General features: G+C 43.4%; 1 protein-coding gene across 1 annotated transcript in view; it reads left to right on the top strand.

The window, feature by feature from the left end:
* The first annotated feature begins 383 nt into the window (after window positions 1-383).
* Window positions 384-15471, top strand: part of HSF5 (heat shock transcription factor 5) — an 84966-nt gene continuing 69878 nt past the window's right edge. The window contains exons 1-3 of the mRNA XM_065418574.1: window positions 384-945; window positions 5269-5643; window positions 8554-8651. Of these exons, the coding sequence (XP_065274646.1) occupies window positions 384-945; window positions 5269-5643; window positions 8554-8651 (1035 nt within the window). The remainder of the gene's footprint in view (window positions 946-5268; window positions 5644-8553; window positions 8652-15471) is intronic.

Here is a 15471-nt window from a genome sequence, read left to right as displayed (position 1 = left end):
CAAGCCCCCCCGCAACCAACCAATCCACCCAGTCCCCAGCTCTCAAACTACCTGGTCAGGGCCGTCAGCTCTGCCTCCCATTCAACCCCAGCCGCCCTGCCCCCCACCTCCGCTCTCGCTTCCCCGTCGCTCTGGCTCCTCCATACCTTTCCCTGTGAGTGTGGCGGGGCTCCGAGAGCACCCTGGGCGCTGCCGCGGCCCGGCACACAGCCCGGCGAGTGGCGCGCTGAGGGCTGGCGGGGGCAGCCGAGGCGCGAGGCCGGCGCGTGCCGAGGGCTGCTGGGCCTCGCGGCCGGCGCTGATTGGCGGCCGCCACGGTTGGCCACTGAGCTCGCGCGGCGGCGGTTGGTTGGGCGTGACGCGCCCCTCGGCCCCTGCCCGCCATGGAGGAGCCTCTGCTGGTCGCCCCCATCAACCCCAACAACTTCCCGGCCAAGCTGTGGCGCCTGGTGAACAGCCCGCGGTTCCGCTCCATCCGCTGGGACACCCGCGGCGAGGGGCTGCTCATCGACCAGCCGCTCTTCGAGGCCGAGTTGCTGGGCGCCGGGCCGGGCCTTGGGGCGGGGCCGGGGGGCGACGGGGGCGCGACCGCCTCGGCCGAGCTCTTCAAGACCACCAACTTCACTAGCTTCATCCGGCAGCTCAACCTGTACGGCTTCCGCAAGGTGGTGCTGGGCCCGCCGGGCGGCTCCTCGGCCGCGCCCGGGCCCGCGGGCGGCGGCTCCTCCGGGCCCCTGCACCACTTCCACAGCCCGCACTTCCGCCGCGACCGCCCCGACCTGCTCGTCCACCTCAAGAGACTCACCAGTGCCAACAAGGCCAAGCTCGCGGCCGGCCTGGAGGTGACCAGCCGCCCGCCCAACCGCTTCCAGCGGCTGCTCAGCACCTCGCTGCACGGGGACCCGCTCGTGTCGCCGCCGGGGCCCGGCAAGGCCGAGAAGCCCGGTGAGGCTGGGGGCGGTGCATGGAGAGTGTCAGCTCAGCAACGGGGAACATGGGGAGGGCCAGGTGGGTCAAGATATTTACACTGGGGCAGTCGGCCTGATGGTAGCAACATACGTTTGGCCTCCCTCATCTGAATGGTTGTTTAGACCGCTAGTGAGTTACATGAAGTTGGGAGAACCTGTGCAAAGAGCCGTGGTGGTTTTGAGGGAATAGTGAATTGGGCAATCTGAACAGTTTTAGCGTTCTCCAGTGTGTTTCTGTACTGAAAATACCAATTGTACTTTATCAATTGGTGTTTCTGTGTATTCAAACACCTGTCTACAGACTAAAATCCCTATCATATCCATAAGCATGAGTAGCTTTATGCATATGACGTTGGGTTCAGGATCATTTCTCATGTACATAAAGTTACTCGTATGTAGATGGATCTACAGGATCAGGGAGTAACATAAGTTTTTATACTGTTATCCCTGCAGAGCTTTCACAGATGGATCTGGATTCTGTTCTTTCTTACGCATTGTGTGTCATGCTTGCTAAGTTCCAGGTACACATGTACAACCTCTTGTCTTCCATGAGTTGGTCTGAATGGTAGCTAGGAGTGTGATGGCCATTTTGTGTTAAGGAACACAGATGCTGGAGTAATAATTCTGCAAAATCTCTTAAGGAGAATTAAAAGCTAAATAATTTTCTTGAGAGGAATGAATGAGTTAGGTGGAGGTTAAATGGCATACATATGATTTGAAATCAGTCAGCAAATAGGAATCAGAAATCTTATTTTCCTCAGATCTTCTAAAGGGAGTTATTCGCTGTCCAAGTGAAGTTTTGAAGAGCTCCCCAATTCTTGCTTTTTCCACCCCCCCAAAGATGACCGCCAAAGGTGAAAAAAATGGGTGGTTTTGATGTGCAAAGAAGGCTTGAACTTCTTTTGGTTGAAGTTTTTTGTTTTGTTTGGTTTACAATATAAATTGAAAACTTGTTCAGTTTTCTGGAAGACTCAATGGACAACTGGAAAACTGTTAGGATTACAACACCTTAGATACCCAGGAAGTAAAACTTGAGAAGGGAAGGAACTCCTAAATCAAACTTCTTGTTTAATTTTTGTTTTGTTTAACATAAAAGATCTTTGTTAAAGATTTAAGATAGAAGGAACCATTGTAATCATCTAATCTGACCTCCTCTATAATACATCATGGAATTTCACATCATAATTCCTGCATCAAGCCCATGACTTCTGGGTTGAGTGCTCTTGTCCTTTCAACTAAGGACAGAGAGAGTTCCCACTGCACATCTCTGATTCTCCAAGAGCACCTCCAGAAAAAACAGGGAAGACAAAGCTGGATAATCTTGATTTCCCCCCCCCCCCCCCCCAAAGGTAATAAATAAGCAGGATAAATACTACTTGGGTTTTCTGTGTACATCATAAAGAAATAATAAAAGGGCACAGACAATCGCTAAAATCCTCCCATTCTTTTCTATCCTTACTACTAAAATATTTTTTCCAAGCTGTTTTTTCAGAGTCTTATAATTCTACAAGTCTGGGTGGATATTCATAGGGGCAACAAAAAACACCTGTCTTACCTCAAGGTATTCCTCCACCTGAACAAATTTCAAGTTTCTAAATTAAAGCCTGGGCACGCTAGAAGCTCTAAACAAAAAACTTGCTTTGCTTGAATTAAGATTCTTAGTACATTTCCTCCTGTCCTCATTTTTGTAAATGACTTAGAGGAGGTTTTGGAACAAATTGATAAACTAGATAGTAATAAGTCACCAGGACCAGATGGTATTCACCCAAGAGTTGTGAAGGAACTCAAATGTGAAACTGCAGAACTACTAGCTGTAGTTTGTAACCTATCATTTAAATCAGCTTCTGTACCAAATGACTGAAGGATAGCTAATGTGACACCAGTTTTTAAAAAGGGCTCCAGAGGTGATCCGAATAATTAGAGGCCGGTAAGCCTGACTTCAGTACCAGCAAACTGGTTTAAACTATGGTAAAGATCAAAATTGTCAGACATTTAGATGAACCTAATTTGTTAGGGAAGAGTCAACATGGTTTTTGTAAAGGGAAATCATGCCTCACCAATCTACTAGAATTCTTTGAGGGGGTCAACAAGCATGTGGAGAAGGGGGATTCAATGGATATAGTGTGTTTAGATTTTCAGAAAGCCTTTGACAAGGTCCCTCGCCAAAGGCTCTTACGTAAGGTAAGCTGTCATGGGATAACAGGGAAGGTCCTCTTATGGATTGGTAACTGGTTAAAAGATAGGAAACAAAAGGTAGGAATAAATGGTCATTTTTCAGAATGGAGAGAGGTAAATATTGGTGTTCAACAGGAGTCTGTACTGGGCCCAGTCCTATTCCACATATTCATAAATGATCTGAAAAAAGGGGTAAACAGTGAGGTGACAAAATTTGTAGATGATACAAAACTACTTAAAATAGTTAAGTCCCAGGCAGACTGCGAAGAGCTACAAAAGGATCTCTCAAAACTGGGGACTGGGCAACAAAATGGCAGATGAAATTCAATGCTGCAAAGTAATGCACATTGGAAAACATAATCCCAACTATACATATAAAATGATGGGATCTGAATTAGGTGTTACCGCTCAAGAAAGAGATCTTGGAGTCATTGTGAATAATTCTCTGAAAACATCCACTCAGTGTGCAGCGGCAGTCAACAAAGAATGTTGGGAATCATTAAAAAGGGGATAGATAATAAGACAGAAAATATCATATTGCCTCTATATAAATCCATGGTACGCCCACATCTTGAATACTGCATGCAGATGTGGTCGCCCCATCTCAAAAAAGATATATTGGAATTGGAAAAGGTTCAGAAAAGGGCAACAAAAATGATTAGGGGTATGGAACAGCTGCTATATGAGGAGAGATTAATAAAACTGGAACTTTTCAGCTTGGAAAAGAGACGACTAAGGGGGGATATGATAGAGGTTTATAAAATCATGACTGGTGTGGAGAAAGTAAATAAGAAAGTGTTATTTACTCCTCATAACACAAGAACTAGGGGTCACCAAATGAAACTAATAGACAGCAGGTTTGAAACAAACAAAAGGAAGGTTTCCCCCCCCCCCCACAACGCACAGTCAACCTGTGGAACTCCTTGCCAGAGGATGTTGTGAAGGCCAAGACTATAACAGGGTTCAAAAAAGAACTGATAAGTTCATGGCGGATAGGTCCATCAATTGATATTAGCTGGGATGGACAGGGATGGTGTCCCTAGCCTCTGTTTGCCAGAAGCTGGGAATGGGCGACGGGATGGATCACTTGATGATTACTTGTTCTGTTCATTCCCTCTGGGGCACCTGGCATTGGCCATCATCAGAAGACCGGATACTTGGCTAGATAGACCTTTGGTCTGCCTTGTATGGCTGTTCTTATGTAACTGTTTTTGTGGAAACTTTCTACAAAAAATTCAGCCTGGGGCAGACTCCCACCATTGAAAACTTCTACCTAAATGGTTAAATTTAGCAAAGCTTTTAAAAAAAGGAAAACAAGGTTTTGTAGTGGGAAGCGTTGGACAACCATAGCTGTAGTCGCATTGCTGCCAGCTCTGCCTGTTTTAAAATAAGTATCTCCTCTTTTGCATGTCATGTTTAATACCCATTCCCTGTATCACTATCACCACCTCCTATCAATTCCTTAGATTGGTTAGTAGAGGTTGTGATTTGCAGCTCTCCCTTTCTACAGTGCTGATTGTGCTTCCAAAACTTACTTGCAGAGAGCAAAAGGCTGGTACCGAGAGACCTGGGATGTCAGACATGGAAGCAGAGTGTTGTATTATCTAAAGCCCAGTGTTTAGAGTTTATTATTAACTCTTTGGATTTTTCTCTGTCCTTTCCATCAGAAAGTTTGTGATAAAGCAATTAAGGTAAGATTGTCAAAGCTGCCTAGAGGATTTGGACACCCAGTTTCCAATGGCTTCTTTTAGGTGGCTTTGAAAATCTCATCCTAGGAATCTTGTACTCCATCTTGTCTGACATATTACTTCATGCTTGTCTGCTATACCATATGGCTTACCAAAATGCAGATTCTAAGTAACTCAGATTTGGTTTGCTGACTTACTGTGCAAAAAAACTACTTTCCACATTGTGGGGCTGAGAACTGGCTACTGAAAGATTTTTATTTTATTTTATTTTTTTTAACAAGGGATTGAAATGCTGCATTGGCAACATTAAGAGCCAGGTATTACTTTATCTTCATATGGTGAAATACAATCTGTGTGTGGATTGAACGGTATATTTTATGATCCTTTATTTATTTCATAACCATGTAATTCTAGTAAACATTTTCTTTTTAATGCAGGAGCACTGACAATAGGACAGTTTCATCGGTCTTTTCGGCGAGACAGTTTATCTCCTTACTCCTATGTATCTGCTTCATCCCACAACCACAGCACTTTATCATCGAAAGGTTCAGATCGGACTCCAATCCCTCCCAGAACATGGCAGAACTCCCTTGGGATGCTTCCAGGGCAGGTGGAGACTTCCCCAACATTTTCAGACAAAGGGGTTCCATTTCCTGTACTCCAGAGGTTTCCAACAGAGGTCACGTACACTCTCCAACCCAGTGCCACGTCTATGCACATACAACAAGGACCGCAGACAATGGCCACTTCTTCCCAGAAATATAGCAACTACACACCTTCAGCACAGTACTCCCAAACCTACTACCCAACAGGTATGATAAGGGTCTAGCATTTGCCTTTCATCAAGATATTTTAAATCAACAAATTATTTTTCTGCAATGCACTTTAATGTATACATATTAAACAAGACTTAGGCCTGGTCTACACTAACCCCCCAATTTGAACTAAGGTACGCAACTTCAGCTACGTGAATAACGTAGCTGAAGTCGACGTAACTTAGTTCGAACTTACCGCGGTCCAGACGCGGCAGGCAGGCTCCCCCATCGACTCCGCATACTCCTCGCGCCGAGCAGGATTACTGGAGTCAACGGCGAGCACTTCTGGGTTCGATTTATCGTGTCCAGACAAGACACGATAAATCGAACCCAGAAGTTCGATTGCCTGCCGCCAAACCAGCGCGGTAAGTATAGACAAGCCCTTAGAATCGAAAGAAGAGTATCAAACTTAAAGGATCTCCTAACAATCCCTGATAGGATATTTCACCCTGCTTGAAAATCTGTGCCACCATTTTTGCATTTTCTCAAATTCTTTCCTATTGAGCCATTCATAGTGTAATCTCTGTGCACCTCCAGATGGAAAGTGACATCTATCTCTCCATCATTCTTGTAGTACCATAGTTAAGGCTGCATGCATTCCATTCTAAGTTTTATTTTTGACTTCTTTCTTCTTCCCTCTTCTCTCCCCCCCCCCCCCCCCAAAATATTGCCTCAAAAATTCTACATGTATCTTCAGAGCAGATGTTTTGTCCAGAAAGTTTGAAGCAAATTGTCTAAGACCCTTATTTGAATTATAGGAAAAGAGAAAATTTCATTTTTGTAAATGTTACAAATAGAGGTATTCCATTTTGGAGCATACGTAACTCAGACTTCTGGGTTTTAAGAGTTCTAGTTTCTCGTGCTTTCATAGCCTTTTAGTTAATTGGGGTGCAAAATGCCCAAGCTACTGATCCGTGGTTCAGTCTCTTAGGTGGCTACTTAAGGAATTGTTTCAGAGATTTGAAATTGGTGAGGCACTCAGAGAGAGATACTGATCTGGGCTTTAATAATCACAATACAGTTAAGGCATCAAAAGTATAAAAGAACGACCCGCATTATGCATACTCACAAAACTAATCTGGAACACCTGTGTCAGGTGGGGGATTCCCAGGGTTGGGGAAGTGATCCCAGGTTCCAGCCATGCACCTCTAAACAAACCCCAAACCTCCCTCTTAGGGGAGGTCAGAGTTAATCCCTGGATCAAGCACCACGGTAACAATAGAAAAACACTTTTATCTAACCCAGGCAAAACCAGGAGTAGACTGAAGTATGGATTTCTAGCAGGAGTTATGCAGACTTCCTTGCCCTGATACAGCATGTAGCACATAAACCCCCCCCCCCCCTGCACCCCTTCCCCACACACACTTGGCTAGACACACACAGACTCTCTGCCCCATGCCAATGCAACCCTCTCTTTCTCCTCCCCCCTCGGGTCACTCCAACCTGTCTGTGCACTCTGGTGCTTGTATACATTGGTCAGCTCAGACTGGTATATACAGACTTGCTGTATAGTCTCAGCTGAATTGTCAGCTCCAGGCTGTGCATCTATAAGAGTTGCAAGCACCAGTGCAGCAGCTGGCTCTCAAGCAGCTCCTCATTCAGACACTGCGCCCTGGTGTCTCTCTGCCCCAGCTCAGTGCTGCTGCTTCTCAGCTCTTTCTTTGTTCTCTCTCTACATCTTCCTGGGCTTGTTTCCTTTCCCGTCCTATCTGCTCATTGGCTCAGACCATCCCAGAAGGTCCACAGTTAATTCTGTGCCCTTGTTTTGGAGTGGCACTCTCCTCCCAGTCAGGTTTGTGAAGAGTAGCAGAGAGGGAGAGAAAGAAAGGGAAAGGGGCTCCTTACTCAGTCCCATGTCTGCGACGAGGAAAGGAAGAAGGAGTCCATCTTCCCTGGGGTTGGTATTAAGCTTTCCACGGTCCAACCTTCCCAGCTAAGTTGGGAGTATACCTTTCCCTTACACCCACGTGTGTTTGGGACCATAATTTATTAAGTGTCAGCCCTCTGCCCATGTTTGGTATTCCAGGGACCAATTTTAGGGTTCTTGCCTCTTGTATGGCCAATTTGCATCAATACATTTAACAATGGTTTCAACATGTCAATGTAATTTCCAGGTGTACCCAGAAAGTACAGGTTTCAGAGTAGCAGCCGTGTTAGTCTGTATCCGCAAAAATAACAGGAGTACTTGTGGCACCTTAGAGACTAACAAATTTATTAGAGCATAAGCTTTCGTGGGCTACAACCCACTTCTTCGGATGCATATAGGGTTCACTCTATATGCATCCGAAGAAGTGGGTTGTAGCCCACGAAAGCTTATGCTCTAATAAATTTGTTAGTCTCTAAGGTGCCACAAGTACTCCTGTTATTTTTCCAGAAAGTACATAATATGCTATTTTAAGCCCAGATTCTTGTTATTGTGGTTTATGTGTTTATAACATGATACATATTGCTAAATCTTATGACCTTTGTGTCAACCACTCATGCTAACTATTCAGGCCTTCTGTTAAATGCCTCAAGTGTACTTCTAAGCCTGTTTTAAGACAGTCCTTCACTTTGTATACTCCTAATTGCTTAAAAGCTATAATGATTATTCATTACTGATTTCTTAAGCATCTTAACTTTTCCTAAAGGTATAGTCTATTGCCCACATGTGATTGACTTCTCAGGAGACACACATCAGACATAGACCCAAAGCAATAGATTCTGGATAGCCTAAATACATAGAATAAGCATTATTATTAAGTGAATCTTGTATATTTTAAATCCCTTAAGGAGGTAATACTAGATTTCTGGAAGTGAGTTGGCAGTGCCAATATTGAAATGTTTTGTCAGGGTAGGACGTAGAACTCTTTACACTGAACAGAGGTTCTAGAAATTTGATAACTTTTCTGTTTGGATTCTTTCCAGCTGTGTTACAGTGCTGCTCACCTACGGCTCACCTAGATCCTCTTAGTGGCTGTGGCAGTCCTACAGCCTCAACCTACACACACTGCAGCTATTTCCAGGTGAGTGCACTAAGTTGAAACAAGAGGAAGCCATGTGACCTAACTTCCCTCTAAGCCACGCGGCTGCAGGCTATCAAGGGCCGTGCCCCTTCCCCAGCCCAGCCGGAGCTGCTGCAGCCGTGGAGAGGTGCCTCTTGCCTGGCCTGGCCCAGCCCAGCCGGAGCTGCCGCGGCTGTGGAGAGGCGCCTTCCCCAGCCTATGATACCCATGATGGTCTTACAGAAATTTATGGCTAAATTGTGGTCTGATTAATGTAGTGGTGGAGGAGTATAAAGAGGCACTGGCTAATCACATCATGGGTAGCAATATAGAAGTAGGCCTGGTCTACACTATGAGGTTAGGTCAAATTTAGCCACGTTAGGTGGATTTTTGTAATGAATGCGTCTACACAACCAACCCCGTTCCGCCGACCTAAAGATCTCTTAAAATCGACTGCTGTACTCCTCCCTGATGAGGGGATTAGCGCTAAAATCGACCTTTCTGGGTTGAATTTGGGGTAGTGGAGATGCAGAGCTGTGCAGTTCGATGGTACTGGCCTCTGGGAGCTATCCCAGAGTGCTCCAATGTGATGGCTCTGGACAGCACTTTCAACTCTGATGCACTAGCCAGATACATAGGAAAAGCACCGGGAACTTCTGAATTTCATTTCCTGTTTGGTCAGCGTGCGAGCTCATGCAGTCCCAGAATCGCAAATGAGCTCCAGCATGGAGTGAACAGGAGACACTGGATCTGATTGCTGTATGGGGAGAAGAATCTGTGCAGGCAGAACTCCGATCAAGCAGAAGAAATGCTGATATTTATGCCAAAATCACACAGGGTATGGTGGAGAGAGGCTACACCAGGGATGCACAGCAGTGCTGCGTGAAAATTAAGGAGCTCAGGCAAGCCTACCAAAAGACAAAGGAGGCAAACAGTCACTCCAGGTCAGAGCCCCAGACATGCCGATTCTATGATCAGCTGCATGCCATTCTAGGGGAGGACCCTACCAGTACCCCAACACTCTCCGTGGACACCTGCAATTTGGCAGCCTCAGGCAACACGGGTGAAGATTTTGTGGATGAGGAGGAGGAGAATGCATAGCAGGCAAGCAGAGAATCCGTTCTCCTGGCAGCCAGGACCTTTTCCTCACCCTGTAGCCAATACCCTCCCAGGACCTATTGTTCCCAGACCCTGATGGCGGAGAAGGCACCTCTGGTGAGTGTACATTTGTAATGACACTATAGGTGTTAAAAGCAATTGTGTTTAATGTTTGATTTGCCCTAAACAATTGGGATGCATTCGCAGCCAGTACAGCTGAATGGAAAAGTCTGTTTACGTGTCTGGGGATGGAGTGGGAATCCTCCAGGGACATCTCCATGAAGCTCTCCTGGAGGTACTCTGAAAGTCTTTGCAGAAGGTTTCTGGGGAGAGCTGCCTTATTTCGTCCTCCACGGTACCACGCCAAGCCAGTAGCAAATGGTCTGGAATCATTGCAGCACAAAGCATAGCAGCGAATGGTCCTGGGTTTTGGTCGCATTCATGTAACATTCGGTCTTTATCTTTCTGGGTCAGCCTCAGGAGAGTGATATCATTCATGGTCACCTGGTTGAAATAGGGGAAGTTTTGTAAGAGAACAGTAATCCCCTCTGTTTAGTGATCCCCGACACATTAGACCCCGGGCATGCTGGGCTGTTTGCACTTGGCTAAAAGGGATCATCCTGGAGAATAACTACACTGGGTGGGAGGGGTGTGCTGCACATCCACCCCAAAACCGGAGTCCCTCCTTTTAAATGGCAACCGCAGCCCCTCCTTTAAATGGCAAACACAACCGGCATTGGCTTCTATGGGAAAGGAGGGTTCTGCAGTTTGAAATCATTCCCATATGTTATGAACACGGAAGAAGCTAACCCCGCGTACCCTTTTGCTTACCATGGCTGCTTGCAAACTGAATTCTGTTGCCCAGCTGTGTGTGATGTGTCACGATACCAGCAGGCGCTCAATATAAAATGCGCCTTGTACCTAAATGCGACCTTGTACCTAAAACACATGTGCTGTCTGCTGTGAATTGCTTGATTCACTGTGAAAGAGTCTCCCTTTTGTTCTCAGAAACGTATTTTCTGTAAAGTCTACTCTCCCTTTTTTTCCCCCCTGCAGCTGCAAATGTTTCTATGCTCCCTGCATCAACTCCTTCCCTGAGGTTATCGCAGATTAGAAGGTGAAAAAAACGCACTCACGATGACATGTTTTCAGAACTCATGCAATCCTCCCGCACTGATAGGGCACAGCTGAATGCATGGAGGCATTCAGTGGCAGAGGCCAGGAAAGCATACAGTGAGCGTGATTGTAACACGCAGGAAGAGATGCTGAGGCTAATGGGAGAGCAAATGGACATGATGAGGCGTCTGGAGGAGCTGCAGGAAAGGCAACTGGATTACAGACCCCTGTTGCAGCCATTGTGTAACCGCCTGCCCTCCTCACCGAGTTCCATATCCTCCTCACTCAGACGCCCAAGAACGTGCGGGGGGCGGGAAGGGAGGCTCCGGGCATCCTGCCACTCAACTCCAGGGGATGGCCCAAGTAACAGAAGGCTGTCATTCAAACAGCTTTGATTTGTAGTGTGGCTACAATAAGCAATGTGGCCTTGTCCTTCCCTCCTCCCCAACTCCACCCCGTTATGAAACCCTTTGTACACCCGGGCTTCCATTTACTAGTCACCGTTGCCAGTGATCTCAAGTTTTTTTTAATAAATAAAGAATGAATGGATTCAGAACAATAGGGACTTTATTTCCTGTGCCAGCTGTGGTCGAATGGGGGAGGGGGGAAAACCTATAATAGCAGCAGGCTGTAAAAGAGACCCAGTTTGGGAATATTGTAATGAAGTTCCTCTACCTGTGGGTAAGACAGGCATGCATGCAAAATGCAAACAGTGCAACAAACAAATGCAAGGTCTGGTAGCCTGAATGAAACAACATCATGAGAAGTGTTCCTTCTCAGGAGGAAGCTGCGTTGAAGATGATGAAAGGAACATGTCTGAAAATGCACGATCTTCAGGTTGGTAAACTTTTTTATTTCATACTTCTTTCTTAAGACTGCCTGTCTTCCTTCTGGACTATTCTTGAATTCTCATGTTTGAGCAAAAAAATATAGTTGTTACTCTATGGTACTATCATTTTAGATGCAGTTGTGATAAAAAATAAATAGCTGAAATAGGCAGATCTTCCTTTTACAATTTCACCTTTAAAGTAGTAGTGAGTGTCAGTGAATGCAATGAGTAATACTAAATGAGCAGTATGGTAATAATTAAATAACTGCATTGACTTATTTTGTTTAGGAGAATCCATCCTCAACATACAGGATTCTGAAGACTATCCACCTTCAAGATCACCATCATTTTCTATAGTTTCAGAGTTATCTGCCAATGATAGTGTTTGTCACATCATGTATGTCACATAGCCACAGTATATCACCTGGAGCAAAAAGAAGAAAAAAAAAATCTCCATCCTGAAGAAACAACCATAGTTAAGTTTGTGATAAGAACCAGCAGATTACAAAAAGAGGTAATTGATGAAAAAATTTGCCCGGTTTGTTTATGCAACAAACTCTCCTTTCCGTATGATTGAGAACCCACACTTCATTAACATGGTTCCGTCATTAAGACCAGGATATAGTTCACTCAACAGAGCAGATGTCACAGGCAAATTGCTGGATAAAGTGTATGAAAGAGAAATTGAGCAGTGTGCAAAAGGTCTACAGGGTAAAATTGTTAACCTGAGTCTTGATGGGTGGAGCAATGTCCACAATGATCCTGTTGTATGTGCTTGTGTGACAACAGAAGAAGGGAATGTCTTCCTTACAGAAACAATTGATACATCAGGAAATGCGCACACACAACAGAATACTTACAAGAAGTAGCAGTAAAACTATAACAAACTGAAAAAAAATTCAAATGTCTAGTATGCAGCTTGGTCACAGACAATGCTGCAAATGTATCCAAGATGAGAAGAAATTTAGAAGAGAGTCCCAAGCTAATAACATACAGTTGCAGTACTCATTTGATGCACCTCCTAGCCAAAGACTTCAGTGTTCCAGAAATAAAGGCCAATGTTGTTGAAATTGTAAAATACTTCCGTAACAACCACTTTGCAGCAGCTGCTCTGAAAAAAGTGGGAGGAACCAAGCTAACTCTCCCACAAGACATGCAGTGGAACTCAGTAGTGTTTTGAGCACTATATCAAGAATTGGCCTAATCTGATGAGTTTGAACAAAATCGTGAAAAAATAGATGGCACTGTCACAGCCAAAGTTCTCAACATTGGGCTTAAGAGAAATGTTGAATACATGCTGAGTACCCTAAAGCCTATTTCTATAGCCTTGAACAAAATGCAGGGAAATAGCTGTTTTATTGCTGATGCTGTTGAAATTTGGAAAGAACTGAGTGAGATCTTAAAAAGAGAAATATGCAATGACAGAGTTAAATTACAAGCATAAAAAAAACTAATGGGACAAGCACTGGCTCCAGGTCATTTTCTTGCGAATATTTTCAATACTCAGTACCAGGGTCAAACCTTAACTGCTGAAGAAGAGGAGTTGGCTATGACATGGACATCCAGCAATCATCCTCCATAATGCCAACCATAATAAACTTCAGAGCCAAGGGTGAACCATTCAAGAAATACATGTTTGCTGCTGATGTTTTAAAGAAAGTCACATCAGTGAACTAGTGGAAGTCACTTAAGCTCTTGGATTCAGAGACTGTTGAAGTGATAATCTCACTTTTAACAGCAGTAGCTTCTTCTGCCGGTGTAGAAAGAATATTTTCTTCCTTTGGACTAATTCATTAAAAAATTGAGAAATCATTTGGGACCTGAAAAAGCAAGAAAGTTTGTTTTTCTTTTCCAGATTATGAACAAACAGGAAAATGAAGGTGAAGGTGACTGAGTTAGCTGCAGAAGCCAATATTTTAAGTTTCTCATGTTGACCTGGCTGACAGTCGATTTAATTTTTGTTTTTTTTAAAAAGAATATTTCATTTAACTATTTTAGTTAACAACTTTAACAAAAACAAACCTGATTTAAAAAAAACTTGAATGTTTAACTAAATTCAACAATTCATATGCTTGTTTTGTTAAAATATTATGTTTCCTGTTGAAGAAAAAAATCCAGAATACATAACGTTGTTTTAGTTAAATAAAACATTTTAAATGTCTGTCTGGTGATGTTCTCCTCCTAATACAGCATGGCAAGAAAATCCTCCAAATATTATTGATTAACCTGTTGCATTGGAGATAATTCACCTCCCAATGACTTCATAAATGTCTGCTTCAGTTACCTTTGGTAAATGAAATAACCAAACAATCATTAATTTTCTGATATAGCTGTAAAACTAATCTGAAAAGTTTTCAAAATAAATCACTTTAAAAATGTATAGTGTGTACCTTCTAAAAATGAAACCTACCTCTATCTCTGAGTTGTGAAGAATATGTATTAAGGTTATAACCAACAAGAATATACTTATGTAGAAATCCATGATTAAATAAAGTCTTCCTGACTAGTGATTTAAATCATGATTAAATCAATTTAATTTAAATCAAATCCACCCTGAAAAGTTTACAAGGATTCTTTATAATGGATAGTGTTATGCACCCTAAATATAGGAGTTACTACCAGCTACTGCTAATGTTTATGTACACATGGTGGTATAGCTGTGGGGGCCAGGTTTTCCAAAGGTATTCAGGTGCCTACTGGGATTTTTTAAAAGTGATTAAGCAGGTTATGCACCTAACCAGTTTAGGTGTTTTTGAAAATCCCACTAGGTACCTATCTGCATCTTTAGGCGCCTAAATAGTTTGAAATCTGGCCTGTTGGGCCTAGTGACAGATAGAATTATGATTGCCTGCGCATCTCCATTCCAAAAGGCCTGTTTTCAATCTCTTACAACTTTGTCTGACTTACCTAGAAAATTTCAGCCTGAAAAGTGTTCCTCTCTACCTGGAGGAGAATATTCCTGTGGCGTTTAAGCAAAAACAGTTTTACTGGTTCTTGGTTTTTATTTCCTTCTTTAGAAGGAAGTGAAGGACAAAAATTGTTGGTTGTCTAGTTTTTTTTTTTTCCCTTTAAAAAAAAAAAAAAAAAAACCTACTACTTCTACCATCTCATAGAGAAAGTAGAAACTTGAAATTTGGTACAGTGGTAGTCCATAGATTGGACATATGCCTTTCAGTGGTCTAGTAAAAAAATCTCAGATTTGGCTGAATAGAAGGACCTGTTTGACACAGACACACAGTTAAGTTTTTTAAAATAACAATAAGGGTCTTTTTAATAATATCCTAATATTCTGTTCACACTTTGTGTATAATGATGCTATGTGGAATTTTGTATCTCCTATCTGTGCTCAAGTACCCCTGTTCCCAAAAAACTTACAGAATGTGATGAAGACAACTTCAGTCCTCAAGGTTTGACACTGTTCGTCCAATATTTCCTGTCCTGCATATCACTTACTTGTGCAAAATGATACCTTGTTTTTTCTGAGGTTATATTATGCCTGGAATGCTGGATCAAGTTTCTCTCATTTTATGTGTTAGAAGTCTCTTTTTCAAAAATATAAGAGCCTATGCTCTCCTTTGTATTTTTCCACTGATGCTGAAACAGGGTTGTAAAAGTCTTCAAAAGACCAAGAACAATGACTGGTGCTTGAAAAATATATCTGACACCTCCAGCTAGACTTATGGTGACTGAATCTTTGGGCCATTCTAAAATTTAAAAGAAAGAAGCTATTTTGTCCCATACTGATCACTTTTGGCTTTAGGGCGGATAGAGAGTAAGAGAACTTTAGCTTACCCATTG

This window comes from Emys orbicularis, chromosome 17, assembly GCF_028017835.1.
Source record: "Emys orbicularis isolate rEmyOrb1 chromosome 17, rEmyOrb1.hap1, whole genome shotgun sequence".
In the NCBI taxonomy this organism is placed as follows: domain Eukaryota; kingdom Metazoa; phylum Chordata; order Testudines; family Emydidae; genus Emys; species Emys orbicularis.
This window is presented reverse-complemented; position numbering and strand designations above follow the sequence as displayed.